We start from the raw sequence: 22,540 nt of genomic DNA, 5'->3' as shown, positions 1-22,540 counted from the left end.
GAAGTCATTTATGAATATCAGGAATAATAAAGGTCCAAGGATTGACCCTGAGGAACACCCGCATTTATATCACATTGCTTAGATGTACATCAATTGAGGACAACTTATTTAAGAAGGATTTAATTATGTTAAGTATTCGTCCAGTAATACCATAGGATCTGATTTTCATAAGACTATCATGTCAAAAGCCTTAGATATATGTAGGGCTACTGCCCTCCTCTCCCCTTCCTTATCTAGTACATAGTATATATGCATTCAGAGATTACAATTAGAATATCTGCAGTATAACAGGCTTGCCTAAGTCCATATTGATGGTCGAACAGAAGTTTAGCAACTGTAAGGTGGTGAACTAGAGCTGGATTAATTATGGACTCAAATATTTTGGCAGAAAGAGGGAGAAGACCAATGGGGCAATAATTTAATGAACAAGAATTCTTGTAAACTGGTACCACAGAAACATTTTTCCCACGGTCAGGAAAGTAAAGAGTTTGGAGAGAACTAGAGCAACCTTAGCAGAGCATTTTTTTTTTTTAATAAATAGTGCAACTGTGATGAGATCAGATCCACATGCTTTTGAGGTGTCTAAGTTTTTGAGGATATCATGTACTTGAGAAGGGGTGTTACTGTCTGTGTCAAGAAATGGGATATAGAAAAGTTGTGGATGATGCTACCAGCTGTGTCTATGTAGTCAGAGAAGCCAAGTCAATTTTTGTGGTGGGCGTTAAAAATCACCAAATACATGTATTTAGGCGCTAATGTCAAGGGAGAGTGCTACATCTTTGCTGTCAGAGACATGATTGATTAGAGTACAGTCCTGGGTTGAGGGGAAGAATATATAGGTAACTAACGCTATGTTGTAAAGTTAGTTTAAAGCACATGAAGGCCTGGTCATATGATTCTAGTTTAGATTCCCTAATCATAGGGAGGGTGTTACGAATATAGACTGAGTCCATGTATGTGTGTCAGAGTCCTCACGACAAAGTGGAAGATAATCAGACATGTTAAAGATGTTAAAGGGGATGTAGGAGAGCAAGTTAGTTTTACTTAGTGCTAAAATATTCAGGGAGTTTGCTAGGAGAAATGGTTCTACATTATCTAAGTTTGTTCTAAGTCCACAGATATTTGTAAATGCAAGCCTCAAGAGAGGAGGCAAATCATTGTTCGAGTAAGTGTCTGGTTTAATCGTTATTTTGGATTGAGCTGTCATTTCATTTTATTTTGTAGTTTCAGTTTAGGGTGAGAGGTGTCAGGCAAAGTGCATAGCTACCATCATGCAACACAAGTAGACTATCAAAAAACTCATCCACAGGAATGTGGCAAGGAATGGCCACCAGAGATGAGTGCAGGGTCCCTTTCCATGTGCAACATGGTACTACAAACATCCCGATATCATACAACTGACGATAGAGCAGCCACTCTAAACGCTACCAAAGAGTTAGCAAAGAAAGCATGCTTTCATTCTGTTAGTCATGATAGAAGATAGTAATCCACAATCGTATTCCAAGTATCGCTTGCACTGAAGGTTGAACTTTTAACCTCCAAAAGAGTGTCACTTACAACTGAATTTTACCAAATACGTCCAGAGTCCTTGCAGACAATTCCAGTATGAATTTTGGGAGCCATAATATTATCTTTTTAGATGTACAATTTTATAACTTATCAGTATAAATCACAGATGTGACAGAAAAGAATAGACACAAAGATAAATATTTTTCCCGAAGATTAATATATGCTTATTTATATTTACATATAAGAATAGTGCCGAAATAATTTAGAGTACCGTAATTTGGGGTGACTAGCCACCCGGGGTGACTTTGAACAATTAAGAAAAAGAAAAAGACAATAATGCATAAATAATATATACGATTTCTAATTTTACAGACACATTGTTGTGCAGCACCAAATATTTGACTAGGAGTTAGCTTTAATTCAAAATGGTCACTTGACTGCACAATTTTCTCTGCTGAAATTTATATCTTCAAACTTCTGTGAGTCCAAAGAATATTTTTCATTTGTATGTTAAGATTTGGTTATATTAAGCAGTAAGGAGGATAAACACTATAAAAATAAGTTAATATGATAAAACACACTATTAGAGAGATTGGGAGGGTGGTCAAAGTCACCCCACGACATGCAAACGTGTAGGGTGTTTAGAGGTGTGTGTGGATTTGGGTAAATCAAAACACCCGGGTGTTTGTGTCGGGAGGAGGGGTTTAAAAAAAAAAAAAAAAAAGTTTTGGTAGGTAAGTATGAAGGATCGAACCCAAACTCTTGAGTCGAAGTTGGAAATTAAAGTGTGAAAAAAAACGTGCAACATTAACCACTGGGCCACCACGAAATTGTAACGGAAACATGTTTGAATTTATTTAAGTATTAAAACTTGGCAGGTACACGTAATAATGAGGTCAACTTTGACTGCGGGGCAGTATTTTATTTAGTGCGGGGCAGGATTTTTTATTCTTTTTTGTTTTCCCAAGATGTTGTGGGGAAAACCAGCTCCCCATAAAAAGGGGATTGTCCAAATTGAATAGCAATTGTCTGATATAAGGAGAAACTCCACATTGATCAAAGCTGATTGCTTTCGGACGTTTCCGGAAAAATGCCGTCAGAATTAGTTTCGCTTTTATTATACGAAAAAGCTTAATGCACATGCGGCGATCGAAAAATGTTGAATATTTATCTTTTCAAAATCGAGCAAATTAAATAGACAGGCGACCCCGGTTGTTAACTCGTAGATATCATCATTTAGACGTGATATAAAAAGTTTTAAGAAGAAGTGAGTCGACCGATCGCTTCTCTGAAAAAAGCCTTTCTCAGACATACACAAAAAGCGAACATACATACACACACTTTCACTTTTATATATATATACTAGCGGGGCTACCCGGCGTTGCTCGGTACCGTATAAACAATGAGAAAATTGAATTACGTTTTGTTATTCTTATGAGAGTGGAATTTTGTATGTTTATGTATCATTTGCTATTGTCCAACATGTTAAATAATTTCTCTTACCACCAACGGGAATGTATAAACAATGAAAAAATTGAATTTATTCTTAGGAGTGAGGAATTTTTTAATGTTAATTGAAACTGTGTTTAAAAAAAAACCTTTTCGAATATAGTTGTAAAAAAAAAAAAAAAAAAAAAAATAGAAATCGATGACTTGATTATAATTGGTAAAAACTATGTATAACGCGTATATAATAAAAATAAAAATAACTAAATTATTCAAAATAAAACATACTTATTACCTGTTTACTTGGTCTTTTGACTAAGATGAAAGTGTAGTATCTGTCTTAGAATTCTTTCTCTGTCTCTTTTCATCTTACAAAAATAAATTCTTGAAACTAAAACATTTATTACCTGTTTACATGGTCTTTTGGCTAAGATCAAAGTGTTGTATATGTTCTTAGAATTCCAGCGGTCTCATCTTTCGTAGAAACAAACGTTACTCGAAAAACAAATACAATCACTCTTATTAGTTTACATTTTAAAACACAGTTCCTGTCTAGACATCTCTCTCTCTTTCTCTCTATCTCTCTCTGTTGTTGTTGTTGTGTGTGTGTGTGTGCCTCTCTCTCTGTCTCTCTTCGCCTTCCTTACTCTAAAGAGTGATAAAAAAAAGAATATGAAGTAATGCTAAAAACATCGATCGTTAATAATTTTTTAAGCATATTATTTTTTATTTTACTTCATTTTTTATGATTCAGCGTGTAGCATTTATTAAATTACGCATTTCGTTTCCTGTCTAGACATCTCTCTCTATCTCTCTCTCTCTTTGCGTTTGTGTGTGTCTCACTCTCTCTCACTTCGTCTTCCTTACTCTAAAGAGTATTACTAAAAAAGAAAATGGTGTCTGGCTGTTTTCTTTTTGTAAAAACTTAGATTGTTAATATTTTTTGTAAGCGTATTTTCTTTTTACTTCACATTTTTGGCTTGTTATTTTTCGTTTAACTATCGTATCTAACTATTTTTAACGTGCTAATAACTTTGGTAATGTTGTCATAGCGTAGAAGTTCATAGTTTAGCTTGTGTGAGGGTTAAAAAAATTTTTACCGATAACAACAATGTTTTTAAATTCAGACTGCCATTACAGCTTGCTGACGTCAAGATCACGTGACATGACTCAGCGGGTTTTAAATACAAGTTGACCCAAAATAAACGGCCCCATGTACACTTTATGTAGAAGAGTTGGCGCCCGTATTTTGGGGGGCAGTTATAAATCGATTTAAAAATATGTAATGTTTAACATTAAAATGTCACTTTTTTGGGCCCCCCCCCCCTGCAGAAAATCGATCAGTTGACGCACTTCTGATGGTCCTTTTGGGCCAATTTTTCGATATTTGTCGTCCGGAGGGTGGGGCTTTCATATGAGACCAAGTTTGTGAATTTTTGTCCCGTCGGTAAAAAGTTTTTAGCAGACATACAAACATACATACATTTTCGCTTTTATATATATATAGAAGATAGATGCTTCTCATATTGTATTAAATTCTATACTAGGTCTACTTAGTAACTGATTGTCACCCAGCATCTCTGTTGCTTCTTTGAGTCATCTTACTCTCCACCATTCTTCTGTCTATAATAAGTGGTCAACTATACCGAACTTTAAAATATCTTCACATATTACAGCTGTCAAATGTTTTTCTACTATTTCACTCCAAGCTGATTGGAGAAGGGATGAATTCATATTATTGAAAGTAATTTTATTGAAGAACTGGATTAAGTCCATAATTCCGGATTACATGACGACTTACTCTGTCCTATCATAAATTATTCCTAAAACTTTAACGTTTGAAACTTACCAAGCATGCAATTTTGTCCCCGTCAAGTAAATGGAATGTTGAATCTGAAGACAGAAAAGAAAATTATATTTTATTTTTCTGTTTTCTTAGATTTGTAATGTAGCCATTACGTCGCAAATGGAAAAACAAATAAAATAGGAAATAAATAAAATCCGAGTCTGTATTTTTTTTCTTTTTCTTAAGACAAGTTTTAAGAGGTACCAAAACTTACAGTAATACTGTAACTTTCAGCACATCTTAAAAGTCTCTTGCCATTGTCCATCTTGCCCGGCATACATTTTTTACTCACTGGACATAGCTAACCCATTTTCATCCTTACGCGTCCATTTTCTTCAACGTTGACTTTCTTTCTGTTTGACCTCACGCTGGCATTAGCCAGTTATTTCTCACATGTCCATTTTATTTTATGCAAACTTTCTCTCGTTGCGCTTTACACGTCCATTTTCTTTGACACCGACACTTCGTTTCTCTCTCAAGCATGTTTTGCATTTTTTCTCTTTTTTCTTTCCTTCCACTTCTAGAGTACACTTCCTAATTTGCATACGCGTGTTTTTCTGTCGCTGCTGCTAATCTCTTTGCATGCTGGCCATCCTTTGCTGCTGCTGCTGCTACCTTCCACGCACTCACACACACTATGTTACACTTATGTATTCACATTGTACGAAATGGTCAATGTGACCCATGTTTAAAAAAAAAAAAAAAAAAAAAAAAAAAAAAAAAACACTTGAAAAGGTTGAGAGTTACATTTGGTGAAATGCTGTGAAGAAAAATAGCAAGAAATAATAGTTCAAATAATCCAAAATGTAAACCTGTGTTTATAAAACGGTTATAGTGAAAAAAAAAAGGGGGGGGTAACTAAATAAAGAAAATAAGAGTTATCGCTCCTTATAGATCTTTGAAAAGACTGGAGAGAGTTCCAGAAAGAGACAAAAGCAACAGAGCAAACAATATCGTCTGTGAATAATTTAATGTTTCTGCTGTGAATAAATTGTGTTTAAAAAATACAATGAGCTGGTTTACTTATTCGAATATTAAATAATCCCGACATCCCATTTGCTGAACACAACAAGAACAATAACGTTTTGGATTTTATCTTTCTCCAGATTATCGGCTTTAGGTATTAAATTAGTTATGATATTTACTCAACCTGTTGTGATTTTGTTTTGCAACAAATTGACTTTTTTTCACAGAATAGAATTTAAATCATGGAAATCTTTTTGTCAAACTCGCTAACCTAATCTATTACCAAACATATGATCAAACCCCTTGTTTAGTCCAGAGGAGCAAATTGTTCCCACTTCATCAGTCATGACCATGAAGAAGTGCTAATTAATTATAATTAAGCCCAATCCATCTCCATATTTGAAGCTATGCATTGGGTCCCGATTCTAATCAAAAGATTCCCCAAGTTGAAAATATATTTGAAAAAGATCGGAGCGTACATCAGCTGAAGTAAAAAGCAAATAAATAAAATAACAACCAAATAAATATGTAATGAGACTAAAGAATTCTTTTTTTCTCATATGTTGGGTCTGGAATGTTCCATGTGTTATCTATCTATTCCTAATAATACTATTTTCACTATCATTCCAAAGATAGATATGTTTTTGGTTTTGATTAGTTGAGTTCGACAGCAGACAATTTAGTTATTTGCATGAATTTGTGTAAGACTGTTCCTCATCTGATTTATCATCATAAGAAATTTCTATTGCACAATCAAAGAATTCTTTTAGTTTGAATGTTTCAGCCTGATCCTGAATCCTGACATAGCTTATGTTAGAGTGTGTATGTGGACGTCTATATATGTTAGTACATTTACATGCATACGTGGCAGTATGTTTACATGACCATAAAATCACTATGAACAATTTTTTTTATCACTCTCTTTCTATATAATTGTCAATAATAGTATCTGAGAAAAATAGTTTGAATAATCCAAATAATACATATTTTCAAACCTTGTCTAAAATAATCAGAAATGTAAAACTTACTTTTATCAATAAAAAAGTATACGATTCTATCTCCATCTCCATCAAATGAGACGTAACGATCACCAACTTTCAACGGCATACCTAAGAAGGAAAAATATATTCAAAAACCAATTATCAAAAAAAAAAAATCAAAAAGGCACAAGGTTTTTTTTGTTAAAAAATCTTCCTAAAAAAAAAAAGTTTTTTTTTTAGACTTGGAGAAAATATTTTTTTAAATTTTAATTAGATGTAAAAAGAAAAAAATTCTGACCTACAAAATTTGTGAAGAAAAAAAATTGTTTACTTTATATATATATATATATATATATATATATATATATATATATATATATACTAGCAGGGGGTACCCGGCGTTGCCTGGGTATTCGGTGGTGTGTGTGAATCCCGGGGGGGGGGGGGTAAGTATGAGGGTCGAACCCGAACCCTTGAGGCAAAGTTGGAAATTAAAGTGTGGAGAAAAACGTGCGACGTTAACCAGTGGGCCACCGTGAAATACTAATGAAAACATATTTGAATTTAATTATTTAGAACTGGCAGGTGCATGTTTTAATGAGGTCAACTTTGACTGCGAGGTATTTTATTTAGTGCGGGAACGCTTTTTTTTATTTTGATTAAAAAAAAAAATGGGTGTATGTATGTATGTTCACTTTTTGTGTATGACTGCAAAAGGCTTTTTTCCGGCGGCTTCTGGAGGCCATCGCTCATTTTAAAAACTTTTTATATGCTGTCTAAATGATAATATCTCCGACTTAACAACGGGGGGTCGCCTGTCTATTTAGTTTTCCCAACTTTGAAATGTTAAATATTCGACATTTTGGTATCGCAAATAGGTATATAATGCTGAAAGTTTATTTGGTTTCAAAATGTTCAACAATCTCCAATTTATTTATTTATTTACGAACTGTTATTCTCATCTTCAGTTATTTCACAATGTTTTGACCAACTATTTCTCTGGCCTTCATCAGGTGGTTAAATAAATAAATATACAAATTACTCATCTCAAAGGATTCCAATAATAAAATAATCTTCAATTTATTTGCAAGATACAGTGACTGCCAGGTGAACCACATGAAGTCATTACTGATCACTAGGGTTATGACAACAGCATATTCTTTTCATTGTTTTCACTCGAGTATATATCAGAGACTGTTACACACAGTCGATTAAACAAGAACCACATCACTCTATATAATAGCATATAAGATATTAACGGATACACACTCTAGAATCTAAACAATGAAAATAATATGCTGTTGTCCTAACCCTACTGATCACTGATGGTCCCTGGATTAGCAATTGTAAACCATTGATCTAATGAATTAATTTGGACTCTCCGAGTGTGAACCATATTGTACATGCCATATTGTCTTCTCTATAGCTGGAAACTGTCTTGTGATGAATTTTGGAGTATGAACAACATTTAATTCAAAGTAGGTTGCCTAATAAATTCCTTATTCAGGTGGTCATGGGAAAGAGGATCTTTGTATGTCACCAATTGTTTTAATTTATTCAGTTTTTTTTTAAATGTACTCTTTATCACGTGATCTCATTTGACCAATCACAGTTTTATATTCATGTAGCCACATCCCTTTTACTTTCTACTGCAAGTACATTAATGCAAGTAACTTAACAAGGTAACCAATATAGTGAGAGTTTATATTTACTTACTTGGAGGCAATCTCTGCTGAGTCTTCACAAAATCAGCACCACACTACAAAAAAAAAAAAAATTAAAAAAGAAAACAATTAAACAAATTTTTCAAATTTTTTTTTTTTTTTTTACAGACAGTTATCCTCATCATTCTTGTAATATTCAAGTTTCAATTCTTGGTGAAAAAAAAAATTATACTATTAGATAAGAAAGCAGGAGATGTGAAAGCTAATTAGTCGATTAAAATCAGGTTTTTATTTTATGGAAATCGCTCCAGACAAGGCATGAAGTCACTTGATGTTTACATCAAGTGACTTCATGCCTTGTCTGATGTTTACATCAAGTGACTTCATGCCTTGTCTGGAGCGATTTCCATAAAATAAAAACCTGATTTTAATCGACCTAGTTGTTGTGCAAAATTGAAAAAAATCCAAGACATGGTTGAGAAAAGTGCGAACAAATGAATGAACAATTTGGGGGCAATTTTACTCCTATACTTTCACCATGACTAATGTTTGTGCAAAATTTTTTTTAAAATCCAAGAGAAAAGTGCGAACAGACAACTAGACGAACGGACAAATGGGAATGAATTACTAGGTTCAATTCCTCTTTGTTCAAGGTCAAAAACTTGCCAACAATAAGTGCTCGATTGAATAGATTCTGACCTAGAAAACAGATTCTTTCCTCTTTGTCAAAAGTATCACTCGTGGAATGTGAGGACTAAAAGACAAAATAAGGAAGCAAGGGTTACGCGGCTGCTGAAAGTAGCCGCAAGATCCACTTTCTACACCCGTTAAATTATAATATGGGGTAGAATTAGTAAGAAACAATTCGAAACTCAAACCAGAAATAAATGCCCGATCATATTTTCTCCGTTCTTCTCCCTTGCATCTACAAAATTTTCCATCCATCAATTTTAAAAAAAATTTTTTAGAAGGATAAAACAGATAAAACCGTTCAAGTGTACATTTACCCAGATAAACGACTTCCTTTTTTTTTAAAGTGTCCTGCACTAAATGGTGTAGCCAGTACTGAAGACAAAATAATCTTTTTGCAATATCGTCTACTGGATCATTTTTATTATGAACTTTATTCAATCATTTTTGGACAAATGTACATTTTTTTCTCATTACATTTGATTTGATTAATTATGAAAAATACATATTTTTTAAAAAATGTACAGTAAACATTCATTTTTTATTTATTTATTTTAATTGGTTATATTTGAAAAAAAAATTTCAATATTAATTATTTCTGTAAACATATTTATTTTAATCTATAAAGTTGAGTTTTTTGTCACACTGACATTGATATTAAAAGCCTACTTTATTAATATTTAATTGCTGCCCCACGAAAGCAATATGTGACACAAGGCGTTGGAACTCTTCCTGTGATTGTCTCCCCTTTATTGTAAAAATCCCAGAATCCCTTTTTGCCCTATAATAAATTTTCTTCTCTCTATCCGTCCACACGTGTTTATATTTCCTCCTTTGAATCTTAACCCATTTCCTATCTCAATTCCACCTAAAATGTACCATTCAACACAAGGTCGTTTTTAATGTATGGGGGGGGGAATAGTAGCTCCTCAAAAAGGGGCAATCTGGCAGTAGATAAAAATAAAAATTGCTTTAGCATAAAAGGATTTCCCTTTCATTGACTAAGGACGAATTAACATATCTATTTCAAAATTATTAAAACAAACTTCTTAATTTACAGAGTCATGGATATGCAAGCAACTTCATGAAGGTTAATTTACATATTTTTTTAAAATTGATTATTCATTTTTTATGGCTTCTTATTGGATGATTAGTTTCATTTAACTATTATGCTTCATTTTATTTATGCGTATTTTCTACATTGTTCATAGTTGCGTAGCATTTAGGATGGAAAAAGTTTTAACGCACACAACTAGACACTGTTCTCGAGTGTCTAAGGTCTCTCTGTACAGGGGTTTGTCAGAACAATCTGGCATGAGGATACTTTTTCCATAGAAGTAAACCCTGACCAAATATTCAAAATCACATAGTATTCGTTGCCCAAATAAGATCTCCTCACTATGGCTACCCCACATTAGTTTTTACGAGGAATGGTGCACCTTCTCCAAGTGATATTACCTCAAGTAATAACACGAAGCTGGATACTTCACCAGACTAGATAAATTCTTGTCCTGGGATCCAGTAAGACCAAGAGACCAACATGAAAGATATACTACAACGTATAAAAATGGTTAATTGGGGAGAGGAAAATTATGTTCTCAATTCTTTACTAACTCAGTGCCTGAGAGATAAAGAACTTAAATGGAACATTCGAATATCTATGTATCTCATATAGAATTCAAGTGTTAGCCCCTGGTTGTGGGCCCCTTGATTTCTGAAAACTTCGACTGAAGTAAAATAAAACAAAGAGGGATATATATATATTTAAATTGTAATTCAATGAATTTCAAAAAACTCTCATTGAAATGAAATGAAGTGGTTGAGTTGACTTTAGCAAATAGGGTGCACACAAGAGAAAATATTAGCAAATACTTATAAAGTATTTGCTAATATTTTCTCTCCTCTGATGAGATGGTAGACATCGAAACCCTATAGGTTAAGGAGATTAATTTTCTAAAGCATTCTTTGTCTTGCTTAGAATAATAAAAATTCTTTGATATGAAACTCAATCACTTCATTTCATTTCAATGAGAGTTTTTTTAAATTCATTGAATTACAATTTAATTTATTTGCTCTATCTTGCATATCGAGCAATTCTTGTTTAGATGGGATAACTTATAGAATATTACTGCCAGTAATATTTTGTAAACCTACAATCTCACGTTTCCATAACAACTGATTGTTAAATAAAAACTATTCTGAAGTATGTATATATATATATATATATATATATATATATGAGAAAGAGAATAATAGACCAAAGACCTAAAAGAGCAATGTTTTATTAATGTATGAATACTTTAAAAGTGCTGTGCTTGAAGTATTGCAGATATAGGATAAAGTAGATGGTGGTATTTACCTAGACCTATATTATTGCAGAGGATAAAAGATCAATAATTGTGAAATTATAGATCAGCTTCAAAAGGAAAAACAAAAAATCAGAGTAGTGTACCATCGTTTCAGAAATGATATCCATTTATTTGTTTAATATTGATGAATAAAATATTTTTGCATAGATTGGTTAAGTAATATTCCTTGTTAACAAGAAGTCTTTGAAGTGTGTGGCTCAAAGATAAGATTAACACGGAATATCACACATCCATAAATCTACTTACGAACTATAAAGAAACAACTCTGGGACTGCTTTTCTATAGAGGTTCACCCACCATACTCACTCCAATACGCTAGTTTAATTTTGGTGTCTCCCCTTTTCCCCCCTCCTTTTGTACTGATGAAGAGATAGTATCCAAACATGTTTTATTTGTCAATATTAAATAAATAAATGGATATCGTTTACGAAATGATTGTACATTTACTAGTTTTGTTTCTCCTTTGGAAGCTGATTTTTCACAATTATTGATCTTTTATCCTTTTTTTGTATATATGTGTGTGTGTGTGTGTGTGTGTGTGTGTGTATATATATATATATAAAAAACGTGACCTTGTTTGTATGTGCAGAACGGTCTCTACTAAAGTCCTCGAATATTTGGTCTACAGATTTTAAACTTGATATATAGGGAATTTGGACCCGTGGAACAATTTGGATTTGGTTTTTTAGCCGGTAAAATAGCTGCTAAGGGATCAAAATTAAAAAATAAACAGTTGACCTCAGCAAAAGTAAGTTGACTAAACTCATTACTTCTGCACATGCACAAATATACATTCATAGCTTGAAATCGCTTAATATTTTAACCTTTCTTATCTGTTCATAAATGAAATGATAGAACGCTAAATATCTTGGTTTCAATTCTAGCCAATGTGCCCCTCTCCCCAAGTCATCTTTTTAACTTTTAAAATCATTACTATATATCGAGTACAATATAATAATCAATAGAGAATTGGTTCTACAATAAAAAATCTGAATGAATTAAAATATAATATTTATGCATATTTTATGACTGGGCAATGCTGGGCAACCTGCTATTATATTTATAAAAAAAAATAGTCCATAAATAAACGTATTTCAACAAAAATAATCAGTTTCCAGATATTCTTATCTGTTGACCTACATTTGGTCAAGGTCTCCAGATTAGGTTACATCATCTAGTGCAAACCACTTTCAAAGCAGGAAGTTCTTTGTCCAAGTAAATATGTGATTGCATTGATAAAACAGAGCAAGAGACCAGAATATAGCATGAAGGTTGTCATGAATGGGCCTGTTTTGACAGCCATCTGCATAAAGAAATAAAAAGTAATTTATGATCTAACCAGTAACATTCAATTAATGAATATTTAAAATATTTTATTACGTTTAAGATTTTTTTTTTTTTAGATGAGGGTTAATAATATATTATATATATATATATATATATATATATATATATACACACACACACACACACACACACACAATAGCATGCATATTATTTTCTGTGTCACACTTACATCTGGGTCGTTTAATTGTTATGTACTTCCATTTCTTGTCAAAAATAATTTTACCAAGAATTCTTCATAAGTTTTGGTTTTGATTATGGCTGAAGGAATTCAAGTATATATATATATATATATATATATATATATATATCAACAATAACAAAATCTAAATTTATAAGCGATAAAAATAAACAGTATAATTAATCTAGGGATTATGGCCTAACAGTTAAGGCACCGTACTGTGGTAAACATGGTCTGAGGTTCGATCCCTAGAAACAGTTAAACTACGCTGACGAGAGGTGATGACCTTGAAACACGCGTGTACGTAAATTACTGTTTTAAAAATAATAAATAAATAAAAAATGTTATATACGTCCAAATTAAAAAGGGCGACTTTCCAAGTAAATAAAAAAATGAGCTCCGAGGCGGAGCCAATATTAAACGTATGTATCGCTTGAAAAATCAACAATAACAAAATCTAAATTTATAAGCGATAAAAATAAACAGTATAATTAATCTAGGGATTATGGCCTAACGGTTAAGGCACCGGACTGTGGTAAACATGGTCTGAGGTTCGATCCCTAGAAACAGTTAAACTACGCTGACGAGAGGTGATGACCTTGAAACACGCGTGTACGTAGATTACCGTTTTAAAAATAATAAATAAATAAAATATATATATATATATATATATATATATATATTCACAAGTTTTTATTTCGGTTTCGATTCAAGCTAATGCACCCAAGTCATATGGATATATTTTTTTTATTTTTGAAATCGCAACTTATAACATATAAAAATCGATAGAACATTAACTCTATAATAATATATACGAAATCTGCAATAATTAAAATATCATATTTAAGCATACATTACGACCAGGCTTTGCCGGACATTCGTGATAGCTTAGATAAATACTTTCGCAGTTTTAACAAAAAAGCTACGATAATATCAGAGCGTCTCCATTTACACTGAACATTTACAGAATGCCAACATCAATATATTACATATGAATGAGTCCCATGTGGAATTTCCACAGGTCACGCTAGTTTGGATTATTTGGATTGCTATTCTTATCTTCGTTTTCATTTTCACAACATTTCAGCCGATGTAACCTCAAATCTTCTTCAAATAGAACTTTTCAAACTATACAGGATTTTGAATTTTAATTAATCTGGAGAAGTAGATAGTTTTCATTTTGATCATCCATGACCATATAGAAATGTTAATCTTTATCTTAATATTGTAATTCGCTTCGGGCGTTATCATCCTGCGCTTATCTACAAACGTAAGTGGAATATTCCGAACACATTTGATTAACTAAATTGGTGTCAATACAAGGCATAAATCTAATCATATTCTGATTGGCTGAGAAAAACGCATGCCAGCAATCTTGCTTACCAACCAAAACGTTAAAAAAAATATGGCGGATATATCTTTCAATTCAAACGTGATTTTCCATTAAAAAAAAAAACAACAACTGTGAAATGTACATTAAAAACATCAGGTTACAATTTACAGGCATGTGAAAACGTTTATTTATAAAAAAAACTTTATTTTACGCTTCCAATTTTTTTTTATTTTCTTTTTTTACTTAAATATTCTTATACCTACCCTCGAAATAAAAATAGACTATTCTTGTCGCCTGTTAATTACCTTATTATTATTGATTGAAATGTTGTCAAAATAACAAAATAAAAATAATTTGAGTAATCCAAATAATACTAAATATTCTATGGCATTTCATTGGTGTTATCAGTTCATGCATGCAGCCCAGTCACTATGAACAACTAAATGCAAGATAGTGACCCAACTCACATGCAAGTTTAGATAAAACCATTTAATCCATGAGGGTAACATGCTCTTGTTGCGTTTACCATGACTTGTGACATAATGGATAAAGAACTAGGAAAAATTCAGTTTCAAGTGAAACTCTTGAAAGGTAATGGTCCAATCCTCAGTGCCGGCGATACTAAGAATACCGTTATAGCGATAAAAAGGGGATATAACTTTCAGGAAAGTTATCGCCCTTTGCTCTGAGTTACGGCCCTTGAAAACTGGAGAGTTCGGGAGGCAAGGAGAAACTAGCAAGAGGGTAACATGCCCGATATTCCATATCATTAGGTAAATAATTTAATTTCTACCATGAATAAAATGAGTTCAAATACAAATAAGTCTTTATAATTTTTATTATGATATCCGTTATTATGCATATTTGTTATTATGATATCCGTTATTATGCATATTTGTTATTATGATATCCGTTATTATGCATATTTGTTATTATGATATCCGTTATTATGCATATTTGTTATTATGATATCCGTTATTATGCATATTTGTTATTATGATATCCGTTATTATGCATATTTGTTATTATGATATCCGTTATTATGATATCCGTTATTATGATATCCGTTATTATGATATCCGTTATTATGATATCCGTTATTATGATATCCGTTATTATGATATCCGTTATTATGATATCCGTTATTATGATATCCGTTATTATGATATCCGTTATTATGATATCCGTTATTATGCATATTTGTTATTATGATATCCGTTATTATGATATCCGTTATTATGATATCCGTTATTATGATATCCGTTATTATGATATCCGTTATTATGATATCCGTTATTATGATATCCGTTATTATGATATCCGTTATTATGCATATTTGTTATTATGATATCCGTTATTATGATATCCGTTATTATGATATCCGTTATTATGATATCCGTTATTATGATATCCGTTATTATGCATATTTGTTATTATGATATCCGTTATTATGATATCCGTTATTATGATATCCGTTATTATGTATATTTGTTATTATGATATCCAGTGATCTTGACAATTTTTCTGAACACAAAAAATACAATTGCGATTTCCTAAGTCTTCTACCCAGTCATGCCTGACGGAATGAGAGCATGCTACTCCCGTGGATTAAAGAAAGCATTTCATTCGAAATTTAGTACAGATTCCAAAGTTCACCGAAACCTTCCAGAATTTGACAAGATACATCTGAAGGTCAAAGGTTATATCAGGTAAAACATTGTGAAAATAACACTCAAGATGAGCATGGTAGTCTAAATATTCCAAATTATCAATCCTCATCTAAAAAAAATGTAGAAACATATTCAATTGAGAGAAGGGTTATAGCAACTATTACAGCTGCTATATCAGGTTTCGCATGTAGCGCGAACACACAGGCACAAAACAAATCATGCACGCGCAGCACAAAAACGTTGACCTGACATCTGCCATGACAGGCATCAAGGTCACTTACTTTTGACCCTTCGCTTCTGTTTTCTTCTTTCTTTTTGCAACCCAGACACGCGACTAGGACAACATTTTTTTTTCTTAGTCATTCTCAGCACAAGTGCAAATGTGAAGCCTAATGCAACAACTTGTATGCAAAAACTGTTTTTTCCACGGCAAGATTAACTTAATTTCGCTAATTAATGGACTGTAACGAACAATTGATTATCTAACAACCACAACTAATGAACATTTTAAAACTATGCCTGATCACACATGTATACACACACACACACTTATGTTTTTCTATTGTTCATAATAAATGTTCTGTTTGTATATATGTAACCCGGTTCTATTTTTTTTTTTCTTATTTTAAAGTCAGAGTTGAGGACACACATTTATCCTCTACAGGGTTCATTTCTTATCAAGCTATCGCTTTACCTCGAAATTTAAAATGCCATCACTGCCATCATTAAGTACTTCGATATCAAGCGCATCATTTAAATGATGCTTAAGCAAATACACTTTTGTGGCTCCGACACCATTGGCTGCATCCAAAATAAGACATGGTTTGTACGATCCCGGACATGACGGTTTCTGAAAATTAGAAAAATAATATATATTAGATTAGTAAACACTAATATAAATCTAATATATAAATGGCTATATGTTATATGTCTGTCTTTCAATCTGTCTTCATATTTTCAAACTATCTCTTCCGAAACAAAGTCACAGAGGGACCTCAAATGATTGGATTTTTTTTACGGACCATTCTTTTATGGGTCTTTAGCCAGTTAAAATTGTTTTTAAGGGGTCAAAATTTAAAAAAAAAAATCGTTAAACATTTTTTACATTCATCTTAGTTTATTTTTAATTGGCTTATATGCATGTCACATTGGTACAGTGGTAATGTCACTAGCTTTAAATTCTATAGTTTCAGGTTCGATTCTAGCTGATAGCACTTAAATATTTTTTTTTTTTTTTTTTTTTTTTAACTTTTGAAATCAGGACTATAATAATAAATATAAAAAATACCCTTAAAATAAGTTAAAACACACAAAAACTTACCTGGATAGGTAGAAGAGTAACTTAGCTTGCTTGCCTTTATTAACATTTATTTGTTGCGTATTTAATTTGTTTTAACCACCTTTTTTGCTTTGTTAGATAATTTCGAAATCACCAAAAATTCTTATACTACTATTACTACTGTTAAACATTTATGAATTCGTAACCATTAATCAAATTTCCAAATTTGTTTTGGAAACGTTGCAACTCTAACGCTCCAACTAAATGCAAATTTGCCAAACTATTGAACAGCATTGCACCTAATTTGGCATAAATACAGCATTTAGGACACCAATTCTAATAAAATTGACGATACTAATTTTATGATTAGTTGGATGCAAATTATAGAGAATCTGAAATTAGTTTAAATATTTTTGAAAAAAAAAAAAAATAAATAAAAAGAAATACTTCATCAAAACAACTTGATAGTGAAAAATAAAGTTAGAATTTCGCGGTTATGAAAATTTCATAATTTTTAGTTCGATTTATTTTTGTTAATGAATTTAAAAAAAAAAAAAATTTTTTTTTTTATTTGCCTCCTCAGTAAAGTCAGATACGGTAAGTTTTTAAAATGGAGAAATCCAGCTCTCTAAAAAGGTGTGCTCTGGATTGTAAAAAAATTAAAAAGATACATTTTATTCCAAACTGGATTAATTAGAATTATAATGAAAAAGCCCAAGTCTGAGGAAGCTTTAAACAAGCTTTATTTTACTGAGAACTACGCAGGGACGAGCCACTATGAGAATGTGCTGAAAAAAAAAAAATAAATAAATAAAATTAATAAATAAATAAAATAACCTCCACTTATGCTCTCTAGAAGTGAGTTACTTCCCTTGAGCTTTATTTTTCTTCTTTTTTTTTTCTTTTCTTAAATCAATGGCAGTACTCATAGTGGCTCATCCCTGCATAGTTCTCAGTAAAATAAATCGTCATGAAAAAGCCAGAGGGAAGTTACTCACTTCTGGAGAGCATAAGCAAAAGTTAAGAGTTCTTTTTTCTTTTTAGCATAAGAATTGATTTTTTTTTTTTTTCCACTATTAATCGCTCTTCCATAAAATAAATGGAAGGTGTAAATAATTTTTAAATCTAGAATTTAGAACAGAATTGATAATTCATTATTTGGACTACTGTTCTCATCTTGAATCTTATTTTCACAGCGTTTCTGTCGCTGTAACTTCTGACTTTCAAGTGAATCTTGTTGAAATCACCACTTATCAAAGCCTGGATGCCATTCGAGGATAAGGGCTAATGGGTATACATTAGTCAATGTGATTATAGTGTAATAAACGCAAGTTGTAAATTGGATTACTTAGGGGGACGGTTCATCAAGAACTTGTTTACATTGGACTTGAAGACAATCAGATTGTACCTATTCACAATGCCTCCCCACGGGACAGAGTTAGACACCAGGGTCGTTTTTTTTAACGTGGAGAAAAGGTACAAAAATAAAAATTGTCTCAGTCGTGAAGGATTTCTCCTCCACTAAAAGAGAACAAGAAATGGAAGTGCCACATCTGAAGAACAGATACTACACTTTGATCTTTATATTTATTTTATTTCGTTTAAAGAAAAAATTCCAATTAAAAAAATTCCAATATAAAATTAAAACATTTAAAAAAGTAAAATCTCCAAAAGACAAAACAAATTTAGGCACAAGGCTCTATAAGATCTGGGGAGGGGAGTGTTGCAGAGTCTTTTTAACTAAAGTAAAAATGGCGTCTGTGGCGACTTTACTCTTGACTGGCAACATTTACCACAATACCTCATTCACTCTGTGGAATCTAAAGCTAACTAATGAAAACCCCAGCGTTTTTACAAAAAGGATATATATATATATATATATATATATACAATTTCTGTATGTGTGTATTTTTTTTTTTTTTTTTTTTTTTTTTTTTTTTGCTTTATATATTTTATATATTAAAATGTGTGTGTGTGTGTGAAAAAAGTTCAATTCATTGGAAAAAATAAAAAGTTCTTGAATTTGGAAGAAAAATCGTTCGTGTTGGGGAGTGGGAAATATAGAAAAAAATGTACAAAAAATAAAATTAGTGCATTTGTTAGTAAGGTCCCTCCCTAAGCTAATCTAAGTAGTTAGATCGCCTACTGTTTTCCGGGGCACCGAAAACAAGCGGGGAGATCCCTAATGGGGATTGGGAAGACTTCATATCGGGTGTTGGGAGTAAAATAAATAGATTGTTAAAAACAAAAGGGGGGAATATATTAGGTGGCGACCTTCGAGTAGGGGTCGATCAGGGGATGATAAAACAAAAAGATAGGGGGGGTAGTGGTAGGGTAGCCTCGGAAGGTTCTCTAGTGCCAAAAAAACAAAAAAAATCGAGGGACAGGATCTAATTTGTACCACCAGTCATGAGTCTCTTTACTTTTTATTTGTCTAACCTAGCGGGATGGGCTCCGTAGGACCCAGTACCACATGTGCCATGCCTATGGTGGTAACACGAATTCAAACTTGGCGCCTCGTCGGATGCACAAGCTAGCGTCATGCATCCACCTCTTGTCAAAGGCCACTCGAGGCAACCTCTTCCAATCGCATCTGATCTTTACTTTAAGCAGATGTTTAAAGTAGACTATCAGATCCCGATCCGGAACAGATATCCCTTCGCGGACTCGCTTGAGGCGTGTGATCCATATGACCATCCTCGCTACTGCTAGTATCGCTAGAAAAACCATTCTTTTCTCCCTAGGCAGCGGCGGATCAATGTTTTCTACAAAATATGATCCGTCGAGTTCAAGCCAGTGCTTGGCATCGATGCGAGCCGTTACCTCGTTGATGTACCCTAGGAGGGTCTTGAGCCTGCTACAGCGGAAAAAGGCATGACCGGCTGTTTCTCTTATGTATTCGTCGCAGCGCAGGCAGTAAACCCGGGTTTCTTCATTCAGGACGGGGCAGTGCGTTCCAGACAAGTCGCCAAGTAAGGGAAAATTCCGAATTTGTAAGAAAATTCTGAATTTGTAAGAAAGTCCCGTCCTGGCGCCCAACTCCACTGGGAGCGGACCTCCTCCAACGACATCCCCGTCCGTTCACTAGCGGTTCCTTTTTGCTACGCACCACTAGCTCCCGATAAAGCCTGTTCCAAGACTGTTCGAGGACACTGGTCCCCGGCAACGCTCTAAGTGCGGACCGGCATTCGGCGTAGAATGTTTGTTCCCCTATCGGTCGAAGCACAGCGGACACCGAGGGGTTTCAACCGCAGTGACCCATGAAACGTCTACGTACAATGAACGGCTCAGGAAGGCCAACCTCTCTGCATGCTTGTTACACAGGAGATCGGGCAGTCCCAAGCCTCCCTCGCTCGGATTTCAAACACTGACCTCTCTGCAAACATAATGCTTACCCTCGTTCCACAAGAGTGTGTCGAGGTGCTCCTGCAAGCTGATTTGTCGTTTTGCAGGGAGGGGAAGTACAGACAGACGGTAAAGGATGAACAGAAAGACATATGTAGCACAGGCCTCCGCCCGACCCTTCAAGGACAATTTCCTTCGAACCCAAGTCTTAACAGAGGATTCGACCTTGGCCTCTACTTCCGACCAGTTTTTCTTCAGCTGGAGACCCGGTCCGAACCACACACCAAGGATCTGGACCGGGCCGTCAGTCCAACTGAAGAGGCCCGGAAGCGAATTTACTCCAGTCCAGGCACCCAACCGCAGGTCCACCGACTTACTGCGATTGAAGACGGCCCCCGTAACTTCTTCATATCGAGCGAGCGCCTCGGTGACCACTTGAATGTCCGTGGGGCAAGACACGAACACGGTGACGTCATCGGCGAACGCGGAAACCCTGGAGAGCTATTCCATGCAGGACTGGTGTAGTCGCCTCGTCCCTTAACTTGCGAAGGAGGGGTTCCAACGCCAGGACGTACAAGAGAGGCGACAGCGCACAACGCACTTCCTTAGAGTAGCCTTACGCTCAACAGCGTCTACATTAACAGCCTCGTTCGAGACTTTTATTAGCCTAGCCCTAACTATCTGGCCCTCGTACCGCTCGCTAGCTAAGCGTCTGAGGTCTTGTTTAGCTAGTGCTATCTCTAGGGGGTCCCCACCCTCCAATGCCCGGATCAGCCTATTCTCTGTACGCTTCTTGGCCTTAGCCTTATCTAGTGCGAGGCGTTGGCTGTACTTGACCGAGAAACGTCTAATCTTAGCCTTGAGACTAACCCACCACTTACTCCCGGTAACCACCCCCACTAATGCCCTTTGGATTATCTCTGTAACCTTCAACCGGTAGTCCTTCAGCTCCAACAAGGTGCTGTTGAACTTCCAGTATCCAGCCAGTCTAGGCCTAGGGCTCAAGTTCAGACGGGCCATAACTAGTTTAGGGTCCGAGTGTCCTAAAAAGTGGAACGTGGGGCAAGATAGGAAATCTACATCGCTTCTTCTAACTAACATCCGATCCAAGTAAGTACTTGGATAGGAAGGCGTATTAGGATTCCACGTCCACATCTCCCGCCCTGGGTGATCCAGGCAAAATCTGTCGACCAGGTCGCACGAAGCCATCAAGTGAGACAGACTGCTGTCACACCACACCGACCCGCTAGTCCCCCCGACCTTATCTATCTTGGGATCAAGGATGGCATTCCAATCACCCATTAAGACTACCCTCTCCGGATCATCTATAAAGCCCTCCACCCGTCGAAAGAAGGAAGCCCTCTCCACAGCGGAGTTGGGTGCATAAACTGTGACTATCCGAAACACACTGTTATTAACGGCAACATCGACGACAATCGCCCGCCCGTCCTCATCCGCGTGAACAACATTCACCGACGCTGATAGGGTGCGATTTACTAGCAAGGAGATTCCACGACTATAGGTATTGCCATATGCTGAGTAAATATCGTAATCGTCCACCAGCACCTGACAATCCCCGTCACAAATAAAGTGGGTCTCCTGTATAGCGGCAATATCTACCTTGAGGGACACCAGATCTCTCAGCACGCGCGCGGACTTGCTTCGACATCTGAGGCCCCTCACATTATAAGTAGCCAAGTTTAAAGCCATGGTCACCTACCTTATTCAGTGTCACACACGGGCCTGAAATCCTCGGGGGTGAGGACGTGGCAGGCCTGTCCAAGGCTTCCACTCAGTAAGTCTGTAGAGGGTACTCCATTCTTGGCCACACCTCCCACGTCCAGGGGGAAAATTAGTTCTATAGCCCTGTAGAAGGAGGGGTGAATATATACAGGGACACTTCCCTTGCATTTAAAAA

General features: G+C 34.6%; 1 protein-coding gene across 3 annotated transcripts in view; it reads right to left on the bottom strand.

Annotated features, from left to right (window-relative positions):
• The window catches only part of LOC145283845 (phosphoacetylglucosamine mutase-like), a 198,143-nt gene that overhangs the window by 78,143 nt on the left and 97,460 nt on the right, over positions 1-22,540 (bottom strand). For all 3 annotated transcript variants that reach the window (XM_080132953.1, XM_080132954.1, XM_080132955.1), the window contains exons 7-10: positions 16,693-16,848; positions 8,464-8,506; positions 6,796-6,876; positions 4,805-4,848 (exon numbers count right to left, since the gene is read on the bottom strand). In XM_080132953.1, coding sequence (XP_079989079.1) covers positions 4,805-4,848; positions 6,796-6,876; positions 8,464-8,506; positions 16,693-16,848 — 324 coding nt within the window. The remainder of the gene's footprint in view (positions 1-4,804; positions 4,849-6,795; positions 6,877-8,463; positions 8,507-16,692; positions 16,849-22,540) is intronic.

This window comes from Euprymna scolopes, chromosome 8 (assembly GCF_053919585.1).
Source record: "Euprymna scolopes isolate OS-2025 chromosome 8, ASM5391958v1, whole genome shotgun sequence".
NCBI classification, from domain to species: Eukaryota; Metazoa; Mollusca; class Cephalopoda; order Sepiida; family Sepiolidae; genus Euprymna; species Euprymna scolopes.
The sequence above is the reverse complement of the archived record's forward strand: the minus strand, read 5'-3'. Positions and strand labels throughout refer to the sequence as shown.